Source organism: Podarcis pityusensis, assembly GCF_964106645.2.
Source record: "Podarcis pityusensis genome assembly, chromosome: 4".
Classification (NCBI taxonomy): domain Eukaryota; kingdom Metazoa; phylum Chordata; class Lepidosauria; order Squamata; family Lacertidae; genus Podarcis; species Podarcis pityusensis.
Genome location: NC_138027.1, coordinates 50,547,904 through 50,562,962, shown reverse-complemented (window position 1 = coordinate 50,562,962; position 15,059 = coordinate 50,547,904). Strand labels below are relative to the sequence as shown.

Sequence of the window (15,059 nt, the reverse complement as noted above, 5' to 3'; positions counted from 1 at the left end):
CAGAAATCAAATAGGCATAGTAGCTCTGCCCACTGCTGCACCTCTTGCATTTCTGCCTGTCCAGCTGCAGCTGTCAAAACGGGCTGAAAGAATCGCTCGAGCAGGCGAGAGAGGAGCAGGCGCCTCAGTCCGCTCCTTCCAAATCCATAGACCATGAGGGGCCGTTTCACGCGCGCCCTCCGCCTCCAGAAGCTGCGCGGGGGGGGGGGGGGGAGCCGTAACGAGCCGCGCTGGGAAAGAGAGGCGGAACCTTTGTTTCGCAGCAGCTGTTTCCCGGAAGGCGACGACTGTTGGTGCTCCGCTTGCGCCGGGCTTCGAGGGGCGAAGGATCCGCCTGGCGATGGCTTCTCTTTGGAGGAGCCGCGGAGTGTGGCGAGGCTGCAGCCGGAGTGAGTGCGCCAGGGAATGGCTGGGTCAGGCTGGCGGGTGTGGGGAGAGAAACCTTCCCATTCCCCATTGATTTGCACGGCCCATTTCAGCACGTGGGGAGCTGCAGTGCTTTGCTTTCCCAAGTGAAGGAATGGTGGTTTCCCACCCACCCATTTGCCCTTCGAAAGCATGATTTATTTATTTTTTGCACGCTGGGGCCTGCTTGTATCTTGAATTTTTAAGCCAAATGAGGTAGGCGCCTCATATATTCCAAGCTGAACCCTGTAGGTTCATAACGAGTTCAGAGGCTGTGAGCTTTGGATCCAGTTTTGCTCTTTGTGGGTGGCGCCGTGGTCCTTCCTCCCTCTCTCTCTCTCTCTCTCTCTCTCTCTCTCTCTCCAGAGATATTGCAGCTTGGTAAACCTTATGCTTTGCTAAGTTTCAATAGGGCGAATAGGAAGTCTAATTTGTGATTAGGGCAGTGTGTGCTGCTGGGATATGGCACTTTTTGATGTGCTCTTGTGCAGTATACAGAAGCTTTGTGCTGTGAGCAGGGCCCATCCGTTTTGTATGTTCTGAATAATTTGACTGGCATATATATTAGTGGACAGATAATAGTGGCACCCTAAACATTTACAGGGACACACCTGCCTTTTTAAAAAATGCCTTTTGTTTTGTGTGCAAGTGGGAGGAGGAAAAACACTGTGATTATTCCATCCCACAACTTTTAAAGGGTTTGCCATAACTCCTGCACCATTTTTTGGACTTTGAAATGTATTTTATGTATTTTTTCCAAAGAGCTCAAGCTACTTCTCCCTTCCCAATTATGCTCACAACAGCCCTGTATGGTAGGTTAGGTTGTGCAGTGTGTCTTGCCCATGGTCACCAAATGAGCTTCATGATGTGAGTGAGGATTCAAAACTAGTTCTCCCCAGTACTAGTTCAATGCTGTAACCACTACACTATGATGAAAATTTCCTCCCTTCCTTCAGTTACAGCAGTGAACATATTAATAGTAATTTCCTGTACAACACTGGTACCCCTCTCCCTAATGTAGCATGTGGTGATAAGGCTATTAAGCTGGATCAAGTTAGTTCTAGCTATGAAAATATGGATGTGTGGAAAGGCCCCTGAATACTGGCACAGCAGTATTGCTTTTAGATCCAACTTGTTGGTAAGGTCTAATAGAATTGGTTATTTAAAGAACATGTTTGAACTTCTGAATATATGAAGTACTTTTTTCTTATGCTGATTATTCATTATAGATATTGATGGTGAGTAATGAACTTACCTAATAGTTTCAAAACTTGTCAACGTCTTGTTTACTGCAACATTTTTTGATAATATAGAAGTTAGCTACTATTCCATTTACCGTAGATCCTTAGAGCTTGCTTCCAAGGAACTGTTCTGGAATGGGATTGTTTTGTTTACTAAAATGAAGCAATATGCTGTTTGATGAGACTTCTTTTATTTCCAGGGCTTGTTTCAACAGCTCCCGCTCCTCAACTCTCAGTAGCTGAGATTGCTCAGATGCGCAGTGAGCTCTTCACAAAAGAGAAAGAGAGACAATTGTCACTTTATCCACGAATTGAGAAGATTGAAGTTAAATATGTTGGCAAACCTAATCCAGGCACTTTTTTAATAATGAACAAAGGGCTTTCCACTCCTTACACTTGTGCTATGCGTAAGTACTTTCAAATGGAGGGCTGTAGTTATTTCACCCTTAAGCCAAATGGCAAATCAAAACCACACTTTTTAAAAGACGGAAAGTGCATCAGCTAATCTTATATGAAGAAGAATGTCCTTGTGATAAATGTTCCTTTTTTTAGTAAATCTAGTTCACTGTTCCAAAGGTAGTACAATCAGGTCCATTACCCAGTTGCTCCTGTATCCCATTCAGAAATCTCTCCCTCCATAGGTTACTCCCATCCCTTTATATTTTATCATCTATTAATGGGGCCTAGCAATCTGGTATGTTGAGAGTAGAGGTCCCCCCCCTTTCATGGGCCCCCATTCCTTTAGGAGTAACCTGCCAATGGAAGACAGAGCCACTCTTTCTGTCTCTCACTTTCAGGTGTTCAGTCTTTCTCTCCTGCATCCTATTCTTCCCTGCCCAACAGGTTGCTTGCATGGGGAGGCAGACTGCTCTTCCAAGGACTTGTAAAGGGAAGTTCTCTTTCTGCACATAACTGTGGCATTATGGGAGAAGTATTGCTTCTTTTCTGTGGCATTCTGGGAAGTCTCTCTTATAATCTTTTCTCTGCTTCTGCACACACTGTACAAACCTGTTCTAAACACCAAGACATTCCTTCATTCCTCAGTCCATCTTAAGTTCATGAACAAACAATATGACCTGTTCTTAATGCACAGCTGACCACATCTAAGGAACTCGATTATTATATTCTTTCATGTTATGATCAATCATTAGTAATTGTTTTAGTCATGCTATATCAATCTTTAGTTATAATTTAATTAGGAGGCTTCATGCCTGTCTAGTTCCAGCTCCGTTTCCCAGCCTTTAATCTATTGGTGATTAATGTTTATATGTAATTCCCGCCTTGTACCTATGTTAACCAATCAGCAACAAGTTGCTTTGTGTTTGTATCAACCAATCAGCCACAAGCACACCTGTGGCAATGTTTGTAATATTCAATAAAAGAGAGTTCCCGGGGCTTGCCCCGGCAGACGCCTCTCATATGACACCTGCCACTCGTCTGTCGTGAATTCATTCCAACAGACTTGAATGATCCCTTCCAGGTGGTTTTCGAAATTAGGCTGAGGTCCAGTGGTTTTCCACCCTTTTTAATTTCCATCATTGTTAGTTCCACCTTTCCCTGGCCATCAAAAGGATGCCTGCCTGATTTTTAATTTCACATCTATCAGGAATTCCTAACAAGCTAAGAAGGAGAAGTATGCTCCATCCATCCAATTTCTTTACAACACTCTACAAGATGATCTAAAAAAAATAAATAGGCTGACTAGGTCCTCTCTTTTCTCTTCTGTTATCCCAAATGGTTTTGAGCTCTGATAGTGTCTGACAGTGAAGGCTGAGCAACAGCTGGTCCATGGAGAATGCCGCTGCTGCTCACTCTTTTTTAATTGATGGTTTATTGTCTGGCTGATTATTGTAAACAAAGTACAACTATACTATCACTGTTATTTTGCTGTACTTTTTGTACTTTTTCTCCTTTCCTAGATTTAAGTGAATGGCACAGTAAGAGATCCATACTTGCCCTTGTAGATGGACAAATCTGGGATATGTACAGGCCTTTGACTCGCTCCTGTGAAATTCAGTTTCTTACTTTCAAAAGTGAGGATCCGGAGGAGGTTAACAAAGTATGTTTGTACCATTTTTCTTCACAGTGTTTTCTTCCCTTTGAGTTGAAGCTTTTTTTGAATAAAACCTAAGGAAGAGAAGGATTTGGATCTTGTGTGTTGAATACAAGCACAAAGATGAGGGCAGAAAATAATTGGTACATAGTCATACATGGTTACTCTTTATCATTCAGAATATTTAGCTTCCTGGTTTTCTTCTATTTTTAAATCACACACTTCTGTAGTACATTTATATCTCTTTCCACATAACTGCATAAGCAATACCACTCTTGTTTATAGTAGAACAGTAGGAAATGCAGGACAATAAGGGTTGAATCCAGAATAGCTCTATTTTACTCTGAAAGAGGAAGGCAGGGAAGGAAACTCCCCCAATTTCTCCTTTACCCTGTGTGTCCTGGAAAGCTCTCCAGAAAATTGTGAGACCCTCTGGAATAGTGTGGGAAGCAGGTTGAGGAGACAGGAAAAAGGAGGAATCATTGACGATCACTTACTCCTTTTCCTCTATCAGAGAGTCTCTGTTGGATCTTGGTGCTTTCCAAAAATGGAAAGAGTCTGGCCATTCCTGTAATGGGAAATCCGGATCCTACCATATAGCAAACAATTTCTGGAAAGATTTTGTATGTGTGGCTCTGTTCTAGAGGGCTTCATATCTTTCAACAATTACTAGTCCTACACAGTACATGAAAATGGAGGACAGCTCCACTCCTCACATTTCCACTTCTCTACCACAAGCAAACTTTATGTCAGAAGTGAGGTGGAGAGATAACCATGAATATTATTGCATCTTTTGAGACTATTATGCTCTGTTTTCACTTGAACTGAACTGTCTTGGCATGATGTTAGAATAAATAAAGTTTGTTTGAAATCCTTTGTTGCAGGCCTATTGGCGCTCTTGTGCTATGATGCTGGGGTGTGTTTTAGAACAGGCCTTTAAAGATGAATACCCAGTCACTCTTGTTAGGGCTCCGGAAGTGCCAGGTAAATGTTTTGCTGTTGCAAACTTTTATTGTTCTTGAAAGTTGATGAATTGTATATTGGAACACATGTAGAAGGTTCTTTAATTAAAGGTCTGCTTAATTTATGCATTTCAAAAGCTCTGGTAATTTAGGGTAATTCTAATCTCGTATTAGTGGACTTCCCCATCCTCTCCTCAGCCCTGTAGTGGCCCCTTGCCCTGTGTGAGGAGATTGGGGAAAGAGAAAACCTGTTTTTCAGATGGATCAAATAATTTTTATCTGTTTGCCTCATTAATGGCCATTGCCATATCTTGTAGCAGACAATTCTATAAGTTAGTTAAAAGTTGAATGATAAAACACTACTTAGCTGTTTGGAATCTATTGTTAGTCAACTTCATGGAATCTCAGTGTAACTTACCTCTGATAAAAATTGTAGAAAACCTAAAAGGTCTGAGCAGATAAAAATGCTTTCACCTTTGCCGAAAAGAGAACAGCATAGACACTGGGAGACCCTCCCTGAACCTTCCTTAAAAAGGGACTTCCAAAGATGAAGTGCAAGTGTAAACCCTTTTCTCCAGTCACCAGAAGGTGGTGAAACCCAGAGCAGGGCATCAGAGGTTGACCTTAATAGCTACCCAGGTTTTATTTATCTTTCCTGTAGAGAAAATGCCCCACCCCTTATGGTCATTGTGGTTGCTCTCCTCTTTTCCTACTCTAGTCTATTGCTACCCTTTTTAGACGGTGCAACCATAATCATACCCAATATTCCACATTGGCTGCACCATAAACATGTATATGAGCATTCCGATACTGTAGGAAGCCCCATATGTTGGCTCCCATTAGGATTGCAAAATAGGTTTAGTTCAGACTTAACTTCAAAAATTACTCATTTTCTTTTGGATCTTGACTTGCCATGCAGTGATATCTGGAGCTTTTTGCTACGATGTAATCTTGGACAGCAGGCTGGACGACTGGAAACCAACTGCTGTAAGTATGATGATTCACTAGACATGTTCCAGTGTACTCTTTATTTGGGGGATAATTGGTTATTCAATGTTACAAAATACAGGGAAATTTTCACCAAACACAGATCTACTTGCCGGCAAATACTGTCCAGTAGATGTTGACTAGGATGTATCCAACATTGCCTGTTCCCGAGCAGAAGAGAGTTCTACTTGTGCATCGGGATTTCCTCTTCCTCTCCTTTCCTCTTCTTCATGCCCTTAAAATCTGCTCCAGAGGAGTATGGGACCCTCTGAAACAAATCTTGGGGGCACATAGGATGCTTGAAGACGGAGGAGAGGAAGAGGTGAGAGGAAAGCTGCTTATGCATTGTTGGAGTCCACCCTGAGTTGGCTCCCACCAGCAAAGATGACTCTTGCCTATTTCCTTCTTCCATCCCTTGTCTCTCATCCCCTGAAAATCTGTTCCAAAGGTTCCAAAGCAATATGAGAGATAGCACAGAAGGTTGCAGGATGGAAGGAGAAATAGGTGGAAAATGCTTATTTCTCTTCAGCGCATGGGGTCTTCTATTGGATCTCAGTACCATCCATGAATTTCAGAAGCTCTTCTGTTCACAGAAGTCTCCTTAAGATCCAAGCCATAGCACTGCATTCAGGCTTGGAGTCACATCTTGGGGAAATTTAGGTCTGCACTGGCAAAACTTTATTTAGGATAGTCCTTTTCCAGCATACCTGTTATTGACTGAGCAAAACAAGGCATCTGGAATTACTCAAGCGTTTGTATTATATGGTGTAAGGCAGGGGTATGCAACCTAAGGCCCGTGGGCTGGATGCGGCCCAATCGCCTTCTAAATCCGGCCTGTGGTCCGGGAATCAGTGTGTTTTTACATGAGTAGAATGTGTCCTTTTATTTAAAATGCATTTCTAGGTTATTTGTGGGGCATAGGAATTCGTTCATCCCCCCCCCCCCCAAATATAGCCCAGCCCACCACATGGTCTGAGGGACGGTGCACTGGCCCACGGCTGAAAAAGGTTGCTGACCCCTGGTGTAATGATAGCAGTATATTGTGTACAGGAATATATAGGGTATATTCCTGTATACAAGGGTAGCAGTATATTATGTACAGTATATTGTGTACAGGGTGTTGTGTTTGTGCATGTACAGGAAGTGTGTGTATGTATATGTAAGAAAACACAAGTGGACTGGTTGGATGCTAAAATGCAATCTTTCCCCAACCTCCAGGCAGTTTAGACTACAAGTCTCATCATCTCTGGCCATTGAGCATAGAGGCTGGGACTGAAGGCAGTTGGAGTAAGCTGAGGAATAGGGAGGCTCATCTATTCCTGTTACTGCTCTGGTATTTTCTCTAATTAGTGATAACCCTGTGGATAGCTCAGTCAGTAGAGCATGAAATTTAAAATCTCAGGGTCGTGGGTTCAAGCCCCATGTTGGAAAGAAGATTCCTGCATTGCAGGGGGTTGGACTAGATAACCCTTGTGGTCCCTTCCAATTCTATGATTCTAAGCATTAAAAGAAATGGATTTTTAGACCATTTCCGCTAAATAAATGTGGAAACGAAAAGGTCTCCAGATAAAGATCAAAATAGCTATGCCTCATTTTGTAGTGTGCACAGTAAAAATGATTCTCTAGAAATGATTCCTCCCCTTTTATTTGTATTAGTTTCAACAGTGAAAATGAGAATTAATTAACTACAAATTAGTAATAGAGAAGGTCTATTACAGAGCTTTCTGAACTGTCGTGTCACGACACGTTTGTGTCGGCTGCAGTGTGTAGGTGTGTCGTGCGAACGCTCCTGCGCTCCTCCTGGGGCTGGAAAGGGGGTAGTTTAACCTCCAGTTTGCTAGTAAAACTGAATTACCATGTCACAAAATGATGCATATCTAAAATGTATGTCACCAAAATGAAGCGTTTGGAAAGCTCTGGTCTCTTATTTAATCCGTAAATGCAGTTTCAGGCTGGTTCCAAAGTAACTACTATTCGCCTTACTTGGAAGTAAAGTAGTGAGAGCACTTTTCATGGGTGGCTGTAAAACTAAAGAAGCTAAATAATGGTCTGCCCATGGCTTCAAATCTGTTGTCATACTACATTTTCAGCCATACTGATATCAAAGTGCTCTCTGCATCCTCCAAGAGTGATAACTGATGCTTTCAATGGGCACCTCCCAGGAACTGCAGGACTGCAGGGTTAAATTTATTAGACTTTCCCCATTAACCTAAATTTGTTCCATGCATCTCCACCCAGTCTATGGTGGGGGTGGGGGAATGAAACATTACAATAAGGAAAAATCACCAGGAACAGTTAATATTTACTATCTGTTGTCTCTATATTGCATTGTCTTGCCTTACTCCAAGGCTGAGCATAGGCAAGACTTATCCTAATTGGTTTGGCCTTGGAAAATCCACTGGAGGATGAGGGCTAATCCTTACATAGCATGGATTTCAGTCATCTGAGCTAACTTGCATTCTGTATTTCTTGCTTGTCTTGTTGATCTGTGTATACATACATTTTCTCTTCTTTTCCAAGGAAAGTCTCCATTCTCTTACAAAAGACGTTAACAAACTAATTCATAAAGACCTTCCATTTGAAATGCTGGATGTTGATGCAAAAGTGGCGCTTGAAATTTTTCAACATAACAAGTCAGTATTACTATATTTTGTTTAATAGCACATGTTGTTTAAAAGCAGGCCACCTGTATCTTCTGCTGAAATTGTGTATTGTTTTCTACGAGATAAGTTTTATATATAATTTAAATGAGTTTTAAAGCTGATCCAATTGGTTACATTAAACAATTACAGTGGTACCTTGGTTTACGAACTTAATCCGTTCCGGAAGTACGTTCTTAAACCGAAACGGTTCTTAAACCGAGGCATGCTTTCCCTAATGAGGCCTCCTGCCGCCAGTGCCCTTCCACCATTCGGATTCTGTTCTTTGACTGAGGTAAAGTTCTCAAACCGGGACACTACTTCCGGTTTTGTGGAGTTCATAAACTGAATTGTTCGTAAACAGGACTGTTCTTAAACCGAGGTACCACTGTAATGTTAATTTTCAGCTACTAAGGTACTGACCTGAAGTTTTTCATCATTTTTGCCAGTAGATGGCACTACAGTTGCTGGTAATTAAAGGAATGTGGAACAAGTCAGATCAACCAAGCAGCCATATATGTTATGCATACCTGTGAGAGAGCTTACATATGTAACTTATTTTTTTGCTGTGTAGTAGATAGTCTAAATTAATCTACTACAAAGAGTGTTAATGAATATAAGTAAAGGGAGATGTGTTGTCTAAGAGAAACAATGTGCTGAAGCCTGAACATATAGGCATCTATAATGCTAGAATATTGTGGAGCTTGAAATGTATCTGAGTTAACTTCACTGTCACTGTTTGTTGTGGATTTGAGTAGTTAACAGGAGGAAGCCGTCTCCTACTGCTTACCCAGGACTGGCGGACTGTAAGAAAGATGCTCTTTTGGCAATTTCTTGAGAAGAACTCCTTGGAAAGAGGGCGGTTGAACCTAGTAGTTAGGAAGGAAAAATATAAGGTTATGAATATGCAAAGAAGTGTGGCATAATGTGTATTCTTCCAGTTTGGTTATGATCTTCCACTTTATACCTTGTGATGTTGAGTTATGAGCCTCTTTTCTGGTTCTGTAGGTACAAAAGGGAGTTAATTGAACAGCAAGCTTCACAGAACTCTGAAAGAATAGTAAAATTGCACAGGTGAGCAAAATCTTGTTTGCCTTTGTTTCATAACTAGGATTACATATAAATATAGACAGAGAGCGCGCAGAGACAGAGAGGATTCCTTGTAACTGTGAGCTACCTGTCATCAAGTCACAAAAATGATTTGAACTTCCCCAGATACAATGAAGGTAAAAATAGGCAACTTGTTTAACAGTGTTCAGTTGTATTCTAGTCATGGGGTGAGACTGTGGGGATATTTTACATTGAAGAGCAGCATAGAAATGAATCACATTTTAAATGTGTTTGTATGTAATACAGTGGTACCTCGGGTTAAGAACTTAATTCGTTCTGGAGGTCTGTTCTTAACCTGAAACTGTTCTTAACCTGAAGCACCACTTTAGCTAATGGGGCCTCCCGCTGCCACCATACCACCACCGCGTGATTTCTGTTCTCTTCCTGAAGCAAAGTTCTTAACCTGAGGTACTATTTCTGGGTTAGCGGAGTCTGTAACCTGAAGCGTCTGTAACCTGAAGCGTATGTAACCCGAGGTACCACTGTATTCAGTACTTGTGAGCTGGATCTAGAGTTCCAAGAGCAGAGTTCTGCTTACAGGATAGGGAGCTCTCGGGCTTTGACTTCTTCTGCCTAGAATGTTCAAAATGCCTTAAACTGACTTTTAAAAATCAAACTGCTACATGTCAGTTGTCCTATTTACTAGATTCCATAGGCTAGGTTTATTATGGTGTTACCACAATAATCTGGTACCTTCCCTTTTGGGGTCCCAAAAGATGCATCTCCTCTGTCAATGCAGGTGACACAGATAATAGCACATTTACTTCTTGGTTCCTCCTATAAACAGCTTCACCTATAAACAACATCAGGTTTTCTAAAAGAACAGTTCTGAAATCTACTGACTATTGGTGCATCGCATTGGCAGGACTTTTGTTTTGCAGTAAATGAGACAAATGTTTGGTGGAAATACACTTAAAAATAATAATTAAAGTTATTAATCTTTCTTTGTTTTTGCTTTCAATCAGGTTAGGTGACTTTGTAGACATTAGCGAAGGTCCACAGATTCCCAGAACCAGCCTATGTCACCAGTATGAGGTGACAGCTGCTCATAATGTTCCAAGCGCTGATTCTGAGCTTATGCGGAGATTCCAGGGTCTCTCTGTTCCAATTTACTTAAAGGTAAGTCATCAATTTGCTTATAGATATTTGTGATTGAAGTAAGGAACATAAAAGATGCTTGTTATGTGGATGTGTCTGTCTTACTTTTTTTCCATGATCAGGGCTTCAGTATAAGGTGCGTTAGTAGCTTCAGTTATCCCGTTAGACATGAGATATAGCACTTGTAGTTCCAATGTGTAGTTTCACTACTCTTTTTTGTAGAATAAGTAGAAACTCATTCATTAGAAACCTGTAAATTATAAATGGCACGAAGAGGAGGAAACCAAAAATTGGTTATACAGCAGTCATAGAAGTGTTGTTTCCCCCCCACTGTTGTGGAATTACAAATCCCATCATCCCTGACTTTTGGCTGTGCTGGCTGGGGCTGATGGAAGTCCAACAACATTGGAGCATCCCGCCCCCATTAAATGGCTTGATTTTTTGAGTTTTGCCATAGGGAGCCTTCTTATGTTAATTACATTTCTTTTTAACTTAATTGTTAGGTTTTTGTTCTTTTTTTTAAGGGAAAGGCTGGGTGCAAATGTTATTTAATTAATTAAAGAACAGCTTGAATCACTTTCAGTATATAAATATAAATTTGACGTAGAAGACCATCTGTTCCTTTTAATGAAGAACAAAAAGCAGCACAGCCTCTTTAAGGTTCCTAACCTAGATGCCCTCTGCAGCAGATTTTGGGCGGGGGGCGGGCAGGGAGGGTATGAGCAGAGAAGAAGGGGAAGTCCTGTCACACAATTGAAATTCTGTTTATGTGATGTTGGATGCTTCCCTAAAGGGGTCTGTTTCCACTTCTCCCAACCAGACCATTTAATACTATTTGTTGGTTGTCCATTTGCAACAGTAATTAGATCTTTCTTGTATAGCGTAGAGAACAACCTTGTTAAAGGTGTTAAACAGCATGTGTGTGTTGGATCAGTGCTCCCTTCGCAGTTTTTGTCAAGAGCTGAAATAAATCTCTCTGTACATACTTAAATAAATTTGTTACAAGCATGTGCTTGCATTTAGGAATCATTTTATGTCCACACACAAACACACACAAGTTGTTTCTATTTATTTGGGGTTTTTAAAAACTCAGTTTACAAAGTCGCTTACAAGAAAAGGTAGCATGATGCAGTTGATACAGATATTTGAAAAAAATTGATACTCTTATTCTGGCACTTAAAGTTAACTTGTTGCTTACTTTCCTTTTTTACATTATATTTTACTAATAAACAAAATAAACCAAATACAAACAGTATAAAGAAATACTGTTACATTTTAAGTTTTATCTTGCTAAATCATACTGGAGAAAGCCATTGAAATCAGTGGGCTTAATTTAGTCATGGCTAACTAGTCCACTGATTACAGTGAGCCAGCTAAGAGTATGACTAAGTTGGATAAAACCCTCTTGAGTAGTTATTGTGAAACTGTAGTGATGGAAGTTCTTGTCAGAGTAGTTGTTGTCATAGGCCATTAAAGTAGACATGGTAAGACATCTGTTTGGCTATATACTTGACTGCACCCTTTCACATTCCAGCTTCATCACACAATATGGCACAGGTTGCGGGAAAGGTCTCGAAACCTAGTAAGTCTAGTTGCATTATTATTATTATTATTATTATTATTGTAATTTGAATTATTGACATGCTGTCTTTGGGTATTTAATGTTTTATTTCTTAGAGGGCTAAGGATCAAATGTATACAAAAATGCAAATTTTAAATTATCAGTTTTACATGATCCATATTAGCCCATCTGTTGAAAGTTTTGCTGCTTATTTGTACAACTTCAAAAAGTATGGGAACTTTGCTTTGCAATCCCAATTTGCATATGTAACTAAAACAGAACTGTAATTTCCTCCAATATGGTATGTATTAATAGAACAGTTTTCAGTGAGAAAGTGTTAATGCCTTAAGACGGAGGAAATTAGCATTTCCCAGGGGAGGTAAAAGCTATGCTGTATCTTTGCCATTCATACATCAGATACCACAGTTTTGTTGAGAAATCTCCATGTTGAGAAAAGAGTGGCTGCTAATAGACAGGTTGTTTAATATGAGCGCAGTGTTTCTTCACTTGCTCTAAATGAAGGAGCAAGAAGACTTGGAGCTGGTGCAAGTAGCATATGAGAATATATGCTTCCAGTAAATTATTTACTGTGTTTTGCAGATCAGTGAAGACAAAATGAAAGAAGCAAAAGATGAAAATGAAATCTCAAATACTGAATCGGTCTAAGTCTTTCTAATTTGCACATGGGAAAAACTTGTCAACATTAAATTGTGTTTTCTTTGTAAAGTACCATTTCATTATTCAATCAATCCCCCAAAGAGGACTTCTGACCGTAGGTTTTCATGGACTTGGACAAAAAAGCATTTGTTGGCCCTTGCTCCTACTTCATCAAATCAGAAGTAAGGTGTAAAGATAAAAACATCAGTGAAAGTTTTATGGATGGGAAAGTTCACTGGATAGTTGAGTTGGTTAGAGCACAGTGCTGATAATGCCATGGTTGCAAGTTCAGTCCCCATATAGGATAGCTGCATATTCCTGCATGGTAGAAGGTTGGACTTGATGATCCTCAGTGTCCCTTCAAACTCTACAGTTTTATAAGTCTATGTGTTGGCATATGTGTTGGCATACCTGCAAGCTTCCACTAAATTATGCCAACAGGATTGTTGCAACAGGAATTGGGAAAGTTGGTTTTAAATCCAGTTAGATAATGATGTCCCCTCTCATCTATAATGTCTGTCCATAGTCTGAGCACATTTTACAGTTGATATGTACTGGGTTATGTACGTATTTTATATTACCATGGGATATGAAGCCCTGAAGCATCACCACCAAAGGAGGGCTACAAGAGTGACATTAAACCATACATTCTTTGGTGTGGTAACCTGGAGACTTAAAATTCTGCATCAGGAATTGTGTTGCATGAGTTCAAATTCAGTTCATGGTAGATGTTGCTGCTACAGTGCTGTCATGGTGGATGTGTTCTCTACAAGTCAATTAAACATACACATGTTACAGTGTTTTAAATAAACCTGAAGGACACATTCAGATCCAGATGGAGAAAATTAGTCAAAGAAATGATAAGACTGGAACACAGATCAGTCTTTCAAAAGTGCAGAGGGCAATGATGTAACCTGTCGCAGCAGTAGAGTGTATTTTGAGCAGCCCCTGCCCCCAGTCTTCAGTAAGACTGACCTTTACCTCCATTTCCATATAATGGCAGATGATGACTGACTCCAGCCCCAGCCATCATGGCCAATGGTCAAGGATGATGAGAGCTGTGATTTAGCAATATCCAGAAGAGCACAGGTTCTTCATTCTTGTGTACAGAATTGGCAAACTGAGTTATCACTTTCAGCCCTTGATATCCCTCAAAATAGAATCCATGCTAGCAGGACAGAGGGAGATGTCTGCCTGAGGTTTTGAAGAGCTCATGCTGGCCATTGACTCACATGGTAAAAATCAGCTCTCTTTATAGATGCAGACCAACTTTCACTTGTACCACACACAGTTGCTTTCCCAGTCATGTTCTCATCTTTCCCTACATACTATTGACTAATCAGCAGTAGGTGATCCCTCTTGTCTGCCTCCTTGTATCGTGGCAGCATCTATACATCAGATGCATGGCTGGCACCATTTGTTGAGGGGAGGACTAACCACCTAGCCCCTTTGCCCTCCTTACTGAGGAAGGTGACTGGTTGTGAGGTTGAATTAAAATTTTGGGGATCATTGAGGTAGACAACTCACTGCATCTCCTGCTGCTCAGACTGTCCTGTTTTGAACATACCAGAGCAGTTTTCCATTCATGGGTGTGTATGTGAGAACTTGTTGTAGTTGCACATGTACTGTAGATGCACACATCTGCAGCAAGCCTTGGCTTACTCTGAAATCTGCTGCACTAATTTCAATACCCAAAGCCCACCTTCATTTCCATAGTGGTGGGCTGCTGGGTCTAGGGTGTAAAGTTTCTGGAAACTTTGAAACAGTTGAAGGGGAAAAACTGGGTTTATTTAGGGGGTGGATGACAGAAATGGAAATCTTGCAATATGCAATTACTCCCCCCCCCCCCGAGCCAGCTCTGCAGCTATCACATGATGGCAAGAAATGTGTTTTGAGCCTTTTCACTATGTCAGCCTGGGAGCTGGTGTAGCAAAAAGGCATTTTTCTTCCACTCCCACCCAGGCTGATTTGAACAGGGGCTGCGAATGCAGTGGTCACTATGCTGCTCCATTAAGCCCAGCCACTTGGATTGTCTCTTTAATTTTTTCCACAATTGGATGGAAGTATATATTCATGGAGAAGATGGAAAAATATGAGTGAGTGAGTGAGATGCAGAGGCTGTATTTGAATATCATGTTGCAGGAACAATATATTTGGCAAGCTCCCGAGATTACTCTCCTGTATCATATACCTTTTAAAGTTACGTATCTTACAGTATTTGAAAGAACTTCCCTAGCATCAAATCCTAAGATACTTGTTTACTAATCCAGACAAACTCGGTATCAATGCTGTTTCTCTGCCCTTGCCCCACAGATGTGATATCTGCTTTGTAAACACATGGGCTAC

The 15,059-nt window shown here is 40.8% G+C and overlaps 1 protein-coding gene across 1 annotated transcript; it reads left to right on the top strand.

The window, feature by feature from the left end:
• The first annotated feature begins 230 nt into the window (after positions 1 to 230).
• MRPL39 (mitochondrial ribosomal protein L39) lies at positions 231 to 12,782 on the top strand. Its single transcript, XM_081003694.1, has 10 exons — positions 231 to 389; positions 1,847 to 2,053; positions 3,566 to 3,705; positions 4,584 to 4,683; positions 5,581 to 5,648; positions 8,169 to 8,281; positions 9,296 to 9,361; positions 10,363 to 10,516; positions 12,030 to 12,077; positions 12,657 to 12,782. Exons 1-10 carry the CDS (start codon positions 341 to 343, stop codon positions 12,720 to 12,722), a joined length of 1,011 nt encoding a protein of 336 aa, XP_080859820.1. The 5' UTR covers positions 231 to 340; the 3' UTR covers positions 12,723 to 12,782.
• Positions 12,783 to 15,059: the final 2,277 nt, after the last annotated feature.

What these genes read in the sequence shown, in the direction of transcription:
- MRPL39 (XM_081003694.1), top strand. Translation starts at nt 341, where the DNA reads ATGGCTTCTCTTTGGAGGAGCCGCGGAGTGTGGCGAGGCTGCAGCCGG. An exon ending in ATCCGGAGGAGGTTAACAAA is followed by an intron (nt 3,706 to 4,583) that starts GTATGTTTGTAC and finishes CCTTTGTTGCAG; the next exon opens with GCCTATTGGCGCTCTTGTGC. An exon ending in GGGAAAGGTCTCGAAACCTA is followed by an intron (nt 12,078 to 12,656) that starts GTAAGTCTAGTT and finishes TGTGTTTTGCAG; the next exon opens with ATCAGTGAAGACAAAATGAA.